Source organism: Electrophorus electricus, chromosome 10, assembly GCF_013358815.1.
Source record: "Electrophorus electricus isolate fEleEle1 chromosome 10, fEleEle1.pri, whole genome shotgun sequence".
Classification (NCBI taxonomy): Eukaryota; Metazoa; Chordata; class Actinopteri; order Gymnotiformes; family Gymnotidae; genus Electrophorus; species Electrophorus electricus.
The window spans coordinates 8,399,946-8,414,164 of record NC_049544.1 but is presented as its reverse complement, the minus strand read 5'-3'; the positions used below and the strand labels follow the sequence as shown (position 1 = coordinate 8,414,164).

The 14,219-nt window shown below is 41.8% G+C and overlaps 1 protein-coding gene across 3 annotated transcripts; it reads left to right on the top strand.

Annotated features, from left to right (window-relative positions):
• Positions 1-734: 734 nt before the first annotated feature.
• Positions 735-14,008, top strand: LOC113581268 (phospholipid phosphatase-related protein type 4). 3 transcript variants are annotated; one of them, XM_027016292.2, is made up of 7 exons: positions 735-1,100; positions 4,694-4,879; positions 7,832-7,961; positions 8,090-8,285; positions 9,474-9,531; positions 10,289-10,462; positions 10,584-14,007. In XM_027016292.2, exons 1-7 carry the CDS (start codon positions 1,023-1,025, stop codon positions 11,991-11,993), a joined length of 2,232 nt encoding a protein of 743 aa, XP_026872093.2. In that variant the 5' UTR covers positions 735-1,022; the 3' UTR covers positions 11,994-14,007. The 3 variants fall into 3 exon arrangements, with proteins under 3 accessions (XP_026872093.2, XP_035387129.1, XP_035387130.1); XM_035531236.1 differs by lacking the exon at positions 735-1,100 and having other exon boundaries at positions 4,706-4,879; positions 7,873-7,961; positions 10,584-14,008; XM_035531237.1 differs by lacking the exons at positions 735-1,100; positions 4,694-4,879 and having other exon boundaries at positions 7,837-7,953; positions 10,584-14,008.
• Positions 14,009-14,219: the final 211 nt, after the last annotated feature.

The window sequence follows — 14,219 nt, the reverse complement described above, 5'->3', positions numbered from 1 at the left end:
GCACCCTGACCCATTTCACATAGTCCTTACTGATTACACAGGTACAATCACCAGTGTGTTTTAACTCATAGTAATGACAGTAGTAACGTAGGAAATACAGTTCCAGCTTGATAGTCTATCCATATTTCACAATTCCACAAACAAAAACTTTGTTTTAAAATGTATCTTACTGAAAATCACATAATTATACCACGTTTTATAAGGAGATGCCAGCAATTTTGAAATATAGCTATCAGTGCTGTGTTTATATAATTATTAGTGTTATGTTTAATAGTTTCTTCAAACCTCAAGGAATACAAAGGAAGCATGCTTTAAGTATCTAAAATCCATTACCATAAAGGTATAGCTGAAACTAGTTTACAACAGCAGGATTTCTTTGTAATAGTTAGAATTGAAATTTGGACAGCGTCACTTTCCAAAAATTCTTTGCAAAATTCTTCATGAAAAAGTAGGGCTTTATATTAGAAGAAAGCATGCAAAGAAAGCATGCAAGGAATGCATGAATATTTACCTTAACAATCCATGAAAACGTTTTTTATATTATGTAATTTATAGTATGTAATTGTACAATATTAATGTTATAGTAGAAAGTAGTAAAGCAAAATGTAAAATAAATAACCTAAAATAAATAGTTAGCGCCTTTCCGCTCCAGTAAGCATATGAGATCAGAGGAATGCAAAGCGTAGTTAATGTTGCGCATGCGCTTCAGCACTTCCAAAGCCATCATTCTCTCGTGTAATTTGGCCGTTTTGTTGTGCTCGCTGGCTGTTGCGAATTAGAATATGAGCGTTATACACCGATGCGCGTATGAGTCGTAAAAGGTGGATATTTAATTGTGGCCATTTAGTAAGATATTGTAATAGCCCATGTAGTTAGTCCCTGCAGCCTTGGCGATACGTATGGAGCAAACAGCAGCTGTGACAGTCGCCTTGAATTGTCGGTTGAAGGTGGTCGCGGTCAACTAAAAAGGCTACAAGTTATCCGGGTTTCTTGTTGGCTGGGGGGAAAGAAGAGGTATAACCATGTCTTCGAGAGAAAGATTTGGTGCAAGGACGACTAAGGATAGCATTACTTTGTTACCATGCTTCTATTTCGTTGAGGTAGGTTATGGATTACTTTGTGTTTTGATTGGCTTTTCCTTCACTGAATGTTTTGGATGTCTGTCGTGACAGTCTGCTTTGACCACTACGATGTGCTACCGTAGAAACTGGCAATTAAAACAGGCAAAGCTTTACCAAAACCCCAGCTGAGAAAATGCACTCCGCGTATGCTGACATAGGTGATTAAGTACGCTTTAAATTGTTATCTTTTTGGACCTAATGGGGAGTTTTGTTGATAAATGTAAATATCTCGCTCGAAATCCTGCGATAAAGATACCTGCCGTGATGCCATTTTGTTTGATTTAAAATGAAATGCAGTACGGCTCCCTGCAGAGTTTGGCTCTTTTAAAATACAGAAAATAAAATGAGTCACCATATCAGTATTGGCTTTGCATGACACTTGTGGAGACAGTTTGCAAACAAAAGTTACTCATAAACAAACATGCCATAACACCATTTTTCATGTGAGTATTTTTTTTCATACAAGTCAAATTTGGAATCATTGACACACTTTCTTAAAGGCTTCCAGATCAGAAGGAGAAAAAACAATGAACTTGTTCATTTTTAATTAAAACATGTCTGTACTTTTATGGGGAACCCTGGCTCTTTCATGTTTACCTCTCACAGTCATTATGCCCTGAGTTTGTGTAGTTAACCTTTTTTTTTTTTTTCTTTACATATTCTTAATGGGTGTTTTAGTCTGTGTGTTTTAGGAGAGAGACTTCATCCACCAATTTGACCTAATGTAGAATTACATTACAGCAAAGAACAGAATGGACACATAGGAAATTATAATGCAAGAAAGACAGAGGCTTGAGCCAGTACTCATACATGTGGGTGGGAGTGTGTTTGTGTGGTGGTATACCTTGGTTCAGGTCATGCTATGCACCTCCACCTCTCCTGTACTTGGTGACTCAGGAGGTGGAAGCCCCTATTTATGTGACTACTCTGACTCCTCGGTCACATCTCTGTACACTGCTGTCTTTGGGACAATTAGTTAAATTCTTACTGTCTAAGAATTTAAAAAGAATTGGTTAGTAAGCCTTTATCACCAGTGGGAAGTGTTCCATGCTTGATGTAACTATACAGCTACCTTGAGTATTTAAAGTGGCTAACCCAAACCTAAGCAGCCTCTCTTTGTTTTAATGTATTATTTAAACTTCAGTACCACCTCCTCCTCCCATTTTTTTCACAATTTGAGGTATGATACACTTGAATAAGCATAGAAGGCCATTTTCAGGCATGAGGGGAATTCTAATCTATCTTTTAAGATTGGCTGATGTGTATCTGAAATTGCAGCCATGCTTAACTCTTACAGTGCCTGCCTCTCTTTGAATCTGAGACACTACGTGGCACTATAGCCGCATCTTTGAGGTACACCCTAATTGTGCTCCACCCTAACACCCTAATTGTGTTCCAGGAGTGAAGGAGGTATCACTTACACTCCAGTGTTATATGATATGCCTTGGTGTATGGTGATTGTGATGGTCTTTGACATTAATTAACTAAAGGGTTGAGGCTTGGGGTATATTATGCAGTAAATGAGTGAGATCTGGGGGTAAGTTATGCTGCAGAACGAGAAGATCTTTGGGTTCACTTCTGTTTAATATGCACTGTGTTAAAATGAGCAGCTGTGACTGCTTGCTGCTTGCTGAGTTTTACTGTACTCAAGGTGTGTCCAGTGACCTATGATTTCTCCTCAGTAGAAGTGTGTGCAGAGAGAGGGAGGGAGGGAGGGAGAGAGAGAGAGATGCTTAAGGTAATATTTTGGATGAACATATGGGACAGAGATCTGCAACTTCTTTGGATACTGAGTGATAAGGCATCCGGCAGCCCCTCTTCCTTTCCGCTGTAGATCTGTATTCAGTTTCAGGGACAGCATTCTGAACAACCCTTCCATAAATAATCATTTCACACATACCTCAGTCTTTAGTCACTGTCCTCTGAGGTTTTGAACTTTTCATAATGGCAAAACATGAATAAAAGTGTCTTAGAAGTGTCTTCTGCCTTCTTTTGACAAATGAAATGCAGAGCCTTAATAGATTATGTTGTCATTAGGTTTCTACTTTCTCATTCTAGTATTATCATTCTAGCACTTTGGGTATGCTGTATCCAGCTGTGGGTTTGAGTTCAGTGGTGGATTTCTAAGCCTTTCTTAGCTTAACAAGATGTCAGATTGGTCTGACATCAAGATGTGTCCTTTAGGTCAGCAGGTAGTGGGGGGTTTCAGCACATCCTTGAATATTGAATCATGCTGTATGAAGAATCCAATTTCTGAACTTGGACCCCATGCGGAAGTGCCACTCATAAACAGCATACTTGTGTCGGTTAAGCTGCACAAGTATTCTCTCCAGCTACAAGCGACATCCTTAAGTCCCTCTTTTTCCATGTATTGTAGTGAGTATGGGTTCATAACGCATGAGATGCTTCTAAAAGCTGCCCAGTCAGTAATTTCATCCCCCAGCACACATTAGGACCTTAACTAAATCAGTTTGCAGTCCTAGTGCATTTTGCCTTATCAGATACCTTATGTCCTCTTACATGACTTTCACAATGGATTCAGGTGCTGCCCTTATCCCTTCACAGATGTTGTTCCTGGCTAGGAATGGACCTTGTACAGTGTTTCGTCTGCCTACTGTGGAATGTCTGTTGGCAGGTGGCAGCACACTGAAACCAGTGTCTTTGAACCTAAATTTTCAAATTGGAAAGAAAGGGGGGAAAAAATTAAGCCATGTTGCGGTTCTAATTATTGTTGGATTCCAAAACTGAGTTGAGATGGAGTTGTTATTGATTGAAGTCGGGACCTTGTAAAGTGAAATGTACTCTGATCAGGAAATTCATTACCTAAACATCAACCCTAGTAATGAGAATGTTTGCACTGTGCAACATCTTCTGAGGAAAGAGTGCCTAACAGAACGGGCTTCTCAAAGCACTTAAAGATAATTGGTGTTCTTTGTATGGGAACCAAGACATAACAATAAGAGATCAGTGCAGTGGTGCATCCTTTCATAGCCTGATAAAGCAGTGTTACAGGCAAGTCATTTATAGCATCACTGAAGAAAGAAAGCATTTTGTTTTATTGGTCATTTTTGTTTGGTTAATTTCAGTAGCATTTCTTTCTTATCTGGTTACTTTAAGCCCATTTAAATTTCAACAAGGAGTGTTCTTGTTTTAATTTTCTGTTTTATGGTTGATACAGGGGTATATGTGTGTTTCTTTGTTATTTGCTATAGTACATTATCTTATGTGGTTTAGCTTTTACTGTGTCTTACTTGATTTGGGTTGCAAGGCCCAGATGTAAACAAGACTTCGGTCCCAGTTGGGCATTTCTTTGATTGATTTGGTTGGTTTGATTTATTGATTTTCATTGGTCAGTGGTTATGTATTACATCGTTCTTGTGAATAGCCATGTTAAATTCTCTGTCTTGGCAAAATAGAAAATCAGTATTGTAGCTTACACAGACTTCACATATGAGATCTAAAAATTAGTAGGATTTACCCTTGCAGAAGTCACATTCTCCCTAAAATGAAATGCACTAGAGATGCTCTGTTGATGTAATTTTCTCTCATTATATTGTTTTGTTTTCTTCCAGCTTCCAATCCTGGTGTCATCTGTGGTGAGCCTTTACTTTCTAGAGTGGACAGACATTTTCAAGCCAGTGCGCTGGGGGTTCAGTTGCCATGACCGCAGTCTGAGTTTGCCATATGTTGAGCCCATGCACGAGGTTATTCCCTTCCTCATGCTCCTCAGCCTCTCTTTTGCTGCACCTGCCATCACGGTTAGTAACACACACACACACACACACACACACACACACACACACACACACACACACACACACACACACACACACACACACACACACACACACATATATATACACATACATACATACATATACACATACACACACACACATATATATACACACACATTCATACACAGACAGTATTCCTCATTAGGGCTTCTTCTACTCTTAGCATGCTGAAAAGTCATAAAATGTACTCTTGCTTGCTTGTTTGTTAGGTCAGCTGAGTGGGAACTGTTTCCCAAAGCATTGTTCATGTAGGATTTTAAAATCAGGACACTGCTTTGTTATGCTTGCATTAAAAGTAAAATTGTTTGTATTGTTTCAGATTATTCCTTTTAAATAAAACATTCATGGTTGGTTGCAGTCTATTTATACTTTATAGGTAGGTTTGTCATACTTAACCCACTTTATAGGTGGATTTGTCATATTAACTCATTACGGGGTTTCACTAGTTTATACTCAAAACACACAAAGAAAAATAAATAATTGCTGGTTAAATCACCACAGATCTGCTGCATTCCACTGTATTTTTATCATGATCCATTAATCCAGAGACATAAATGATAAACAATCAGAGGTCAGTACCAGAGCAGAGCAAAAAATACAAAAGAGGTGTTTCCAGAGCAAAAACAATAACGGGCTAAGTCCAGAACCGAGTAGGTTAAGAGATGACCACCAAACAGATGGGCAGATCCAAAGAGGTGTAATCCAAGATACTAACAAGGTTGAAACCAAAGGAGACACAAAACGGAGAAACCGCTTGGTATGCATTTATAAGAATAGGAAATACCTCGCAATGATGAACTGAAATAAACAGCTATATGAAAACAACAGGTAATATGGCACAGGTGCATTCAGTTAAAACTTGCAAAGTAGACCTCCTATGAGATGCTGACAGAATGGGGTTGTCCCATATTTCCAACCATTCTGAAAATCAGAAAGACTTTGGACCAACCCTTCCCTGGTGCTGGGAAGTCAATGCCAGCTGGTTGGCTGTCCTTTTGAGGGTCATGGAAGCACAGGTGAACCTGCTTTCCCTCATCTGTATACAGCTGAGGAAGAGCAAGAGGGTGGCCAGGGCTCAAACCAGGCAGTGTGCTTTCTGGTGGGCTGTGTCACACTAGGCTGTTATTGGAGATTTATTGTGGTAAGAGTTTGTGTCAGTCAGGTGCAAATGTGTTGATTATTGCACACTTGATTTGGCATTGAGTTCTCGAGGCATATTGGTACATTTTTAGATAAATGACACAATGGCTAAATGGGTTTGTAGTCTAAAGTATGAAAAGACCCTACTCTTCATTTGCTGGCCACAGTTGGCCTTTCTGTAACCCAGAAAGAACTGCAGTTTAGAGCCTAGCCAAAAATGGCAGCATATATGCGCACAGTCTCAACACCTGACTGCAGTTAGAAGTTTGCAGAAGGTTTCAGGGTTTTTCATGTAATTCTCAAGTACAGATTAAAAATAAATACATCTGCTGTTTTCATATGTTACAAAATATGATTTGTCATTAAAAAAGTAAGTAATAAGTAAATGTGTTCTTTTCAACTTATTTCAGTTAAGCTGAGTGTTATGTTACAGCACTTACTTGTTACAGCATGTTCTTTAATTTGATATGCACTGCCTTAATACTAATACCTATGTAGAAATACACATTTGGCCATGAATCCTGGGTTATAAGATCACTTCTTTCCTTTTCCTTAGCTCATCTTTGACTGGGGTCTGTTTACCTAACAAGCCAGATTTAGCATTAGGGAGGAAGTGACTGCAGGCTGTGGGCACTCCTGTGGTTTTGCCAATTGTCACGGTGTAGAAGAGAGGCTGTGTGCTGGTAATTGGAGTGCTGGAGTCAGTCAGATGGAGCTGTGTGCTGTGATCCGCATGCTCTCTGGGCTCTGATTCAGCTCACTGCGTGACACATCATCAAGCCAACGTTCAGTCTGTATCCTTAGCACCTTGCCTGCCAGGGCAGCGTGTGGAGCACTGTACACATCAAACGCACAGTCCCACCGGGATTTAAACTCCTCACCGAGCAACCAAAGCAGTCTAGTCTACACAGGAATGGAAGCAGCAGTTGTATGTATGTGGGTATGTATGTGATATATGCAGAAAATGTTTAGAATAGCTTTGCCTGACTGTAAAGGTTGAGTATCATACTGCACTTAGAAACAAAACCAAATGAGGATTTTCTAAGCAGGCTTTTGGGATGGATGTATGCTGACAAAATTTGCAGTTATTTTGCTGATATGCTGACCAGGGCAGCACAAAATCATTACACTGTGTAGTCTTCCACTTCCATGCCTGTGGTGATGCCAGAACAGGCCACATGGGAAGACAGGGACAGATTGAACCATACACAGGTGGGATGCACAGGTGCAGAGCTGCAGATTTGCTCCATGGTTTTCATCCTCATTGGTAAGAAGTTAGCGCCGGTTAAAAATGGCTCATGAAAATGGCATTTCCAGTCAACCCTGCATGGAGTATGTGATGAAAGAAGTGATCATTTTTCTGATTACCATTTTTTTGTAAATACTGCACCAGTGATCTGGGTGCCTGCATTTTTATGTGATGGAGACAGTTTTCTTGTCTGTTGAGATGTTCCACAGTGTTTCATGGCCAGACTGGAATAAAAGATATGCAGTGATGTGCTATACAGACTGGTGTCAGACACCCTCATCACTGCACCTGACTACAACTAAATCAAGAGCAAATCAAGAGAAAAAATTTTAACTCCTGCAGAATTATTACTGCATATTCAAAGTATGGCACCATTTATCAGATACTTTTAGTTATCTTTGACTCACATCCACAAAGTGAAATTAACTCTCTAATAAAAGACCTTTAATACAGGATGTCAGCTTGCCTTTAGTCCCTGCTGTAGAATGAAAAAACCTCTGACCCTGAGGCTCCTCTGTCTACAGATAATGATAGGAGAGGGCATTCTCTTCTGCTGTGTGTCCAGAACTCAGAGCGGCCCTGGAGCCGAGGCCGACATTAATGCAGCCGGCTGCAACTTCAACTCCTACATCCGTCGTGCTGTCAGGTTTGTGGGTAGGTCACTTAAACTACCAGCCCAGCTTCCACTGGCACTCCTGAGAGCAGTGATTTCTTTTAATTGGATTTAGTGAATGTATAGTCTCTGACATTTATTGAACTGTACTCAAAATGTGTTTTCAAAGGGGTTCATGTGTTTGGCCTCTGTGCCACTGCATTAATAACTGACATCATCCAGCTGTCAACGGGTTATCCAGCACCCTACTTCCTCACTGTCTGCAAACCCAATTACACCTACTTGAACACCTCGTGTGACGAGAGCTCCTTCATCCTGGAGGACATCTGCTCTGGGCCTGACACTGCCATCATCAATGCTGGCAGGTAGAACCGGCATAAAACTAGCGAGTATAAAAACCCAGGGACTGTCAGCAGTAAATTTGTATGGTTGTGATGACAAACTATAAATTTCAAAGTAAATAAGCAGTTAAGCAAAGTGCTGAGGGGGCATAGTTCAGGGTGAGGAAAAAGGGTGTAAAGGAAGCTTCCAGCCCAGGCTAGACTGATTGATTGATTTATTTATGTTATGCAGAACTGAGTGTGCATCCCCAACCCTAACAGATGCTGGGGAATTGAAGTCCACACAGAGCATCAGCATGTCATGCAGAAACTTTAAAAGCATGCATAACCTGGCATGCAAATGACCTGTATTTTACCTCATGTTTGAATACATGATTCCCAGTGTTGTTTTAAACCAAGGAGCTCAACAGCCCGCAGATATGGAAGCTCTTGTGGAGTCAAAGAATGGGGGCTGTAGATTGAGAGGTTTTTGATGTTCACTTTAATGAGGTAGGTTTCAGGGGATGTGGCAATGTTATGAGTGGACAGTGAATAATGAAATAATTGGAAATATAGCCACACTCAGCACAGAATGCAGAGCACATGTGGGATTTACACTGGACCAGTTCAACTGGACAGACATTTTATAAATATTACTGAGTGGATCATTTTGCATCTCCCTGTATCCCTCAGTATGGAGAGCCTAAAAATACACTGTTTCCTTGCACGGCAGGATTAGACTGCAGAAATTCAGGCCACCTTTCTACAGAGTGCTTGAATATGGAGTTAGTTCAGGGTTCCTTTGGTGTCCCTATCAATGAGTGCAAAAACGAGCAGCTTTATTTATCCTTCAGCCAGAACAAGGAAACGGACCGTTAAATTCAGGCCAGCACTGGGAAACACCCAAAATGGCACAAGTCATAGACATATGCAGTGCACCACCTTTTGTGAGATTATTCACCTTGGAACACTTGCAGAAATAGTTTAGATTTACTTGAAATTCATTTGCTATCTGATGTGCCAGAGAACCTATTCTCATTTACTTGTTAAAATAAAATGAAAGCTAACTTTTGGCATTTGATGTTTTTGTGGTTGATCATTGGTTTAAAGACTACAATAGTACAGGCAGTTATGTTGCTGTCCCGGCACTTTTGGAAAAAAAGGAATTTTTAAATTATTATTGATAAAGTCAGTATAATGGCACCCAGTGTGATTTGATGCTTTCATTTTCAGAAAATCCTTCCCTTCCCAGCATGCCACGTTGGCGTCCTTCGCTGCTGTCTACATCTCTGTGAGTAGCATGTTATTCCTACGCAGAGTATATTGTCTCCTTCACACCATTCTACCTCCTCACACAAAGCTTTTTCATATGAAGTCTAATCCACCGTACTTGAATATTGCATGCTGCAATGATAAAGAGAATATTTCAAAATTCTGCCTTGTTGTTGATGCATTTCACTGTTGCTCAGTTAGGCTGTTCTCTCTTGTAAGCAAAAAGTCAGCGTAAACCACAAAAAATGCAAGATCAGCCAAGGTGCAGTAGGCTCTCCTCTCAATGCCTGGCCTTGCCCTGGTACCCTGGAGTAGCAGGCGTGTGTTCATGCTGCGAATACAAGCAATAAATCTGCCTTATTAATGAAGTGACTATGAATAGTACGCTGACTCACATACCTTGGACCAGTCCCAGAAGCTGCATAAGGCTGAGATCTGCTCAATCCTCAATCAATATAAAACACTGGATTCAAATTAGAGTGAACAGATGTTACCGTTTTGTCACAAATCCGGTACCATCTTGTTGCAATTAACTTAAGCCAGTCCATCTGTTAACCAATAATAAACTGAGCTATGCTTAGAACCACACATATTAGTTTTTTGTCATCTTGATTAGAGTTAATGCTTATTTTCTCAGACACTGTTTAAACAGTATTGGACAAAAATGAATTTTGTATCGAAAGTCGCCACTGTCAGTGGAATGGAGTCAAACACTAGTCTTATTTTTCCATGCTAGTGTAACTGAGATTTTAATGCAAGTGCAATTGTTTCTATAGATGTATTTCAACAGCACTCTGACAGACTCATCAAAACTACTGAAGCCTCTGTTGATCTTCTCCTTCATCATCAGCGCCATCATATGCGGCCTGACCCGCATCATCCAGCACAAGAACCATGCCATAGATGTCTACCTGGGATTCCTCCTTGGAGGAAGCATTGCTGTTTACTTAGTGAGTTCCTTCCCAGTCTAATCAGGAGTGCTAAGACACCTCATGTGCACTTGGTACTGTGTGTGGTTTTGAATGAGTCTGATCTCTCTTTGAATGATCCTGATATCTCGGCTCAATGCAGGCTCTGAATGCAGTGGGGAATTTCCAGCCCAGTGGTGAAAAGCGTGGCGGCTGCGAGCCTCAAGCCCGGGACCCGCTGCAGCCCCTGGCCGAGCTGGGGCAGCGTAGGGGCCACCACCTGCCTGCCAAAAGCTGCAGCAGCAGTGATGGGCTCTCCTTCTCCCGCTCAGAGAGCATCCTGCACCGCAGTGCCGCGGCCCGCCAGAGCACCTCCCTCAGCAACCTGAAAAGGTCCAGCGCTGACATGGAGGCGATCAGCCCCATAGCCAGGGAGAACCTGGTGACCTTCAGCCACACTCTTCCCCGGATCCACTCGGCTGCCATGGACGATGACGCCCGGCGCTGCGCCACCGTTCACTCTTCCGTGGACTCCAGTCGCTCCAAGCAACTGCTGTCACAGTGGAAGAGCAAGACTGAGAGCCGCAAGCTGTCTCTGCAGGCCATGGAGAGAGGAGCAGGCCAGCCAGTGCCTGGAAGCCTGGAGACACGCTCCAGCTCCGAGCCCTCTGCCGTGGGCATCAGCGGGGAACGCCAGGGCCTCAAACTGACCACCGGGAGTTCTACACTACCCAGCAACCCCAGCGGCATTGCAGGAGGCACTAGGATACCCATTCAGTCCAGGCCAGGCTCTTCCCAGCTGGTGCACATTCCAGAGGAAGGCCAGGAGTGTGTCAGCACCTCACCAGGCAGCACCATGCAGGACAACTGGCTGAAGAGCATGGAGAAGGGTGGGGTGCCCCCCGTCAGGACTAACGGGAATGGGCAGCCACGTGTCATGCAGGTCATTGCTATGTCTAAGCAGCAGGGTCTGCTGCCAACAGGCTCACCCAGCTCAGAAAGCAGCAGCCACACCAGCTCCACTGCTCCCCTGCACCGCTACAAGAGCCTGACAGAGGAGCCTGGGCTAGCTGCTGCCAGCCAGGGCTCCATGGGGGCCATTGTGAGGGTGGAGGCGCACCCTGAGAACAGCCGGCCACTCGTGCATGCTCACTCCACTGATGGCAGCGGCTCCTGGACCTGGAAGTCTCAGAGCACCTTCAGGCAGTCCATCGAGCTCAACGACCTAAACCGAGACTCCGAGAGCTCAGAGGTGGTTCAGGATGGCTATGGATCCACAGACAGACAAAGGAGAAACTCCACCGCTCCAGTCTCTGCCACAGTGCCAACTCTCCCTACCATCTCTGCTGTCTCCACCCTATCCAACACAGTGCAAGACCACCACCCTCATCAGGCCATCTCCACTATCCGCGTTACCCCGCTGGAGAGCAGCGAGAATGGCCCCCAGAGCCGCAATTCCACCCTTTGCAGGAAGAGCAATATGATCCTGATTCCTGAAAGAGGAAACAGTCCTGACAATACCAGAAACATTTTCTACAAGGGCACTTCCACCACCCTAGCTTTTAAAGAGTAGCAAGCCAATAAGGCCTTTTCACTGTTTATTACAAAGAAAAAGGGGGTGAAGATTGATCAGAACATGTTTATTACACTGAGGTATTCACTGTATTTATCCACATGTCTGTTTTGTTGTTCTGTTTTGCCCTCTGGATAGACCTCATTATTTTTTGATGATTCCTACTGTTTATCATGCATGAGATATTTGATGTAGCGACTGTAACACAAAAGCACAAACTCAGAACTGTTTGGAGGCTGTTGGCCCTTGTGATAATGAGGAAATATACTGTAGCATATCATACAAATATTTTGTTGTATGTGACACACTGTGAAGTTCAGCTAGTGCCAAGTCTTTAAACACTGTAAACATCTAAAATACATTTATAAAAGTAATTTTTTAGTGATTGTTAGCCAATGCCCTTATTTTTTGTAATGCAAATATTTCATGAAATTGGTGCTGCCCTACTTAGAAAATGTAATAAGACAAGTTAGAAAACTGGAATAAAGAGAACTTTTGCAAGCTGGCTCTTGAAAACAGACGAAACTAACATTGTAATCCTAGTTGTGCACTCTTGAGAAAACTGTGTTGTGAGAAGCTTTTAATGACCATAAGTGCTTAGAACATTCTCTGTAGCTAATGATGTAGTCTTAAAATATCATGAAATATCATATACCTATGGTATATCCTCTTACATGCAATAGAAAGGATTTCTTCTTTCCTCAAGTTATATAATTTCATCATGACTTTGTCACCAATTTACTGGATTAGTGTCTCTGGCTCTCAATTGTATAGATTTGCTTCACTCTTCAGTGCTGAATTATTTAGTGAATAGTCCGTGTCCCTCACTCACAGGAAGGAGGCGATAATATGTATGTCTCTGTGTTCTGAGGAACGAAATGGGTCTTCCTTTAGCACTTATGAAAGAGAAGGGTGACTCGCATTGTGAATCACTGCGCTGCCATCGTCACAGCCCACACCTCCAGCTGCTCTCTCCCCTTGTTCATTTTGCACCCGAGTGGACAAAGTGAGCCAACGTAATGTGGGGAGAAACTAAACGCTACACACCCTCAGTTTGCCTCCATCCTCCCACTCTTAAAGTCCTGACAATTTCTTGCCTCTATCTATCGGGCTCCTGTGGGCCAAGTTAATCGTTCAGTACTGTCACTTGGTCCTTGTACAACACTGCACAGTAGATCTTGAGAATTCTAGTCACCTAAAGCATTGTTCAAGTGTTTACTAAGAACATGCATATGGTGGGTTTTATAAAAAATAAAGACAAACGCACCAGTTACCTATTTTTAGATTTACTTACCAAATGTGGTACCATGTCAATGATCAAATGAAATAGAATCTGTTTATTTTAATAGTCAACAATGTTAATCATTTTCTTTCACAATGATTTTGCTGTTTGACTTTTTATATATGTGTATGTAAACGTACCAAAGGGTATTTTAAAGAAGCTCTGTGTTTTACTATGGCATTTGTATATTGGCCTGTATTCTTCTAATCCACATATACTGTGTCAGCACTGCTAGATAATCTGCATGATGACTTGATACTCAACACATTTACTTTGTTCTTTTTGTAAAAAAAAAAAAAAAAAAAAAGGGAAAAAAAACATTCCCATAGCTGCAGGGAGTAATTATTTATACTAGACAAGAAATATTGGTCGACAATCTTCATAATGTGTTAAAGTAGGTCTTTGTTGATTAGAGTAGCAACCTCAACATGGCAAAGGATAGACTTTTGAATCCTGTATGTGCATTTGATATAAGGAATGTCTCAAGCATGCTGTGTACTGAGGTAGTTGCAGTGCTGCCCTGAAACCCTCGTCAGGATGATGTTAGATTAGTTGTGTATGGATGTGAATCTGTTGTCACCTCAGAGGGAATGAAAGCAGGCTCTGTGCTTAATAGACTTCCGGAAAACGGGGTCGATGTGGTGTTCCAGTGTTTAAATAAATGTTATTTATTCCAGAATAAGGTCTTCCTCCTTTTCTGACAAGACAATTTTGTTTGAACATGTTTTCATTGTAGGCCTTCCCTACACTGCTAGTGTTTGTCAAGAATATTCCTCGTTGAGTGTCTGTCAGTGGAAAGCAGAGTCCCTAAAGAGAAACATGGCTGAGTAGAGTCGTGCAGTGAATGCTTGGAGGCTGTTCAGCTGCACTGGTGTCACGGCCATAGGACATGGCTAATAAAATAAACAAAGAGGAGCAAATGCAAGTTTCCAACTGAAGTAATT

Bases quoted from the DNA above. Each gene is read 5' to 3' on its own strand.
- LOC113581268 (XM_027016292.2), top strand. From the start codon at position 1,023: ATGTCTTCGAGAGAAAGATTTGGTGCAAGGACGACTAAGGATAGCATT. The intron at 4,880-7,831 runs GTTAGTAACACA...CTCTGTCTACAG, and splicing joins TTGCTGCACCTGCCATCACG to ATAATGATAGGAGAGGGCAT. The intron at 8,286-9,473 runs GTAGAACCGGCA...TTTCATTTTCAG, and splicing joins GCCATCATCAATGCTGGCAG to AAAATCCTTCCCTTCCCAGC.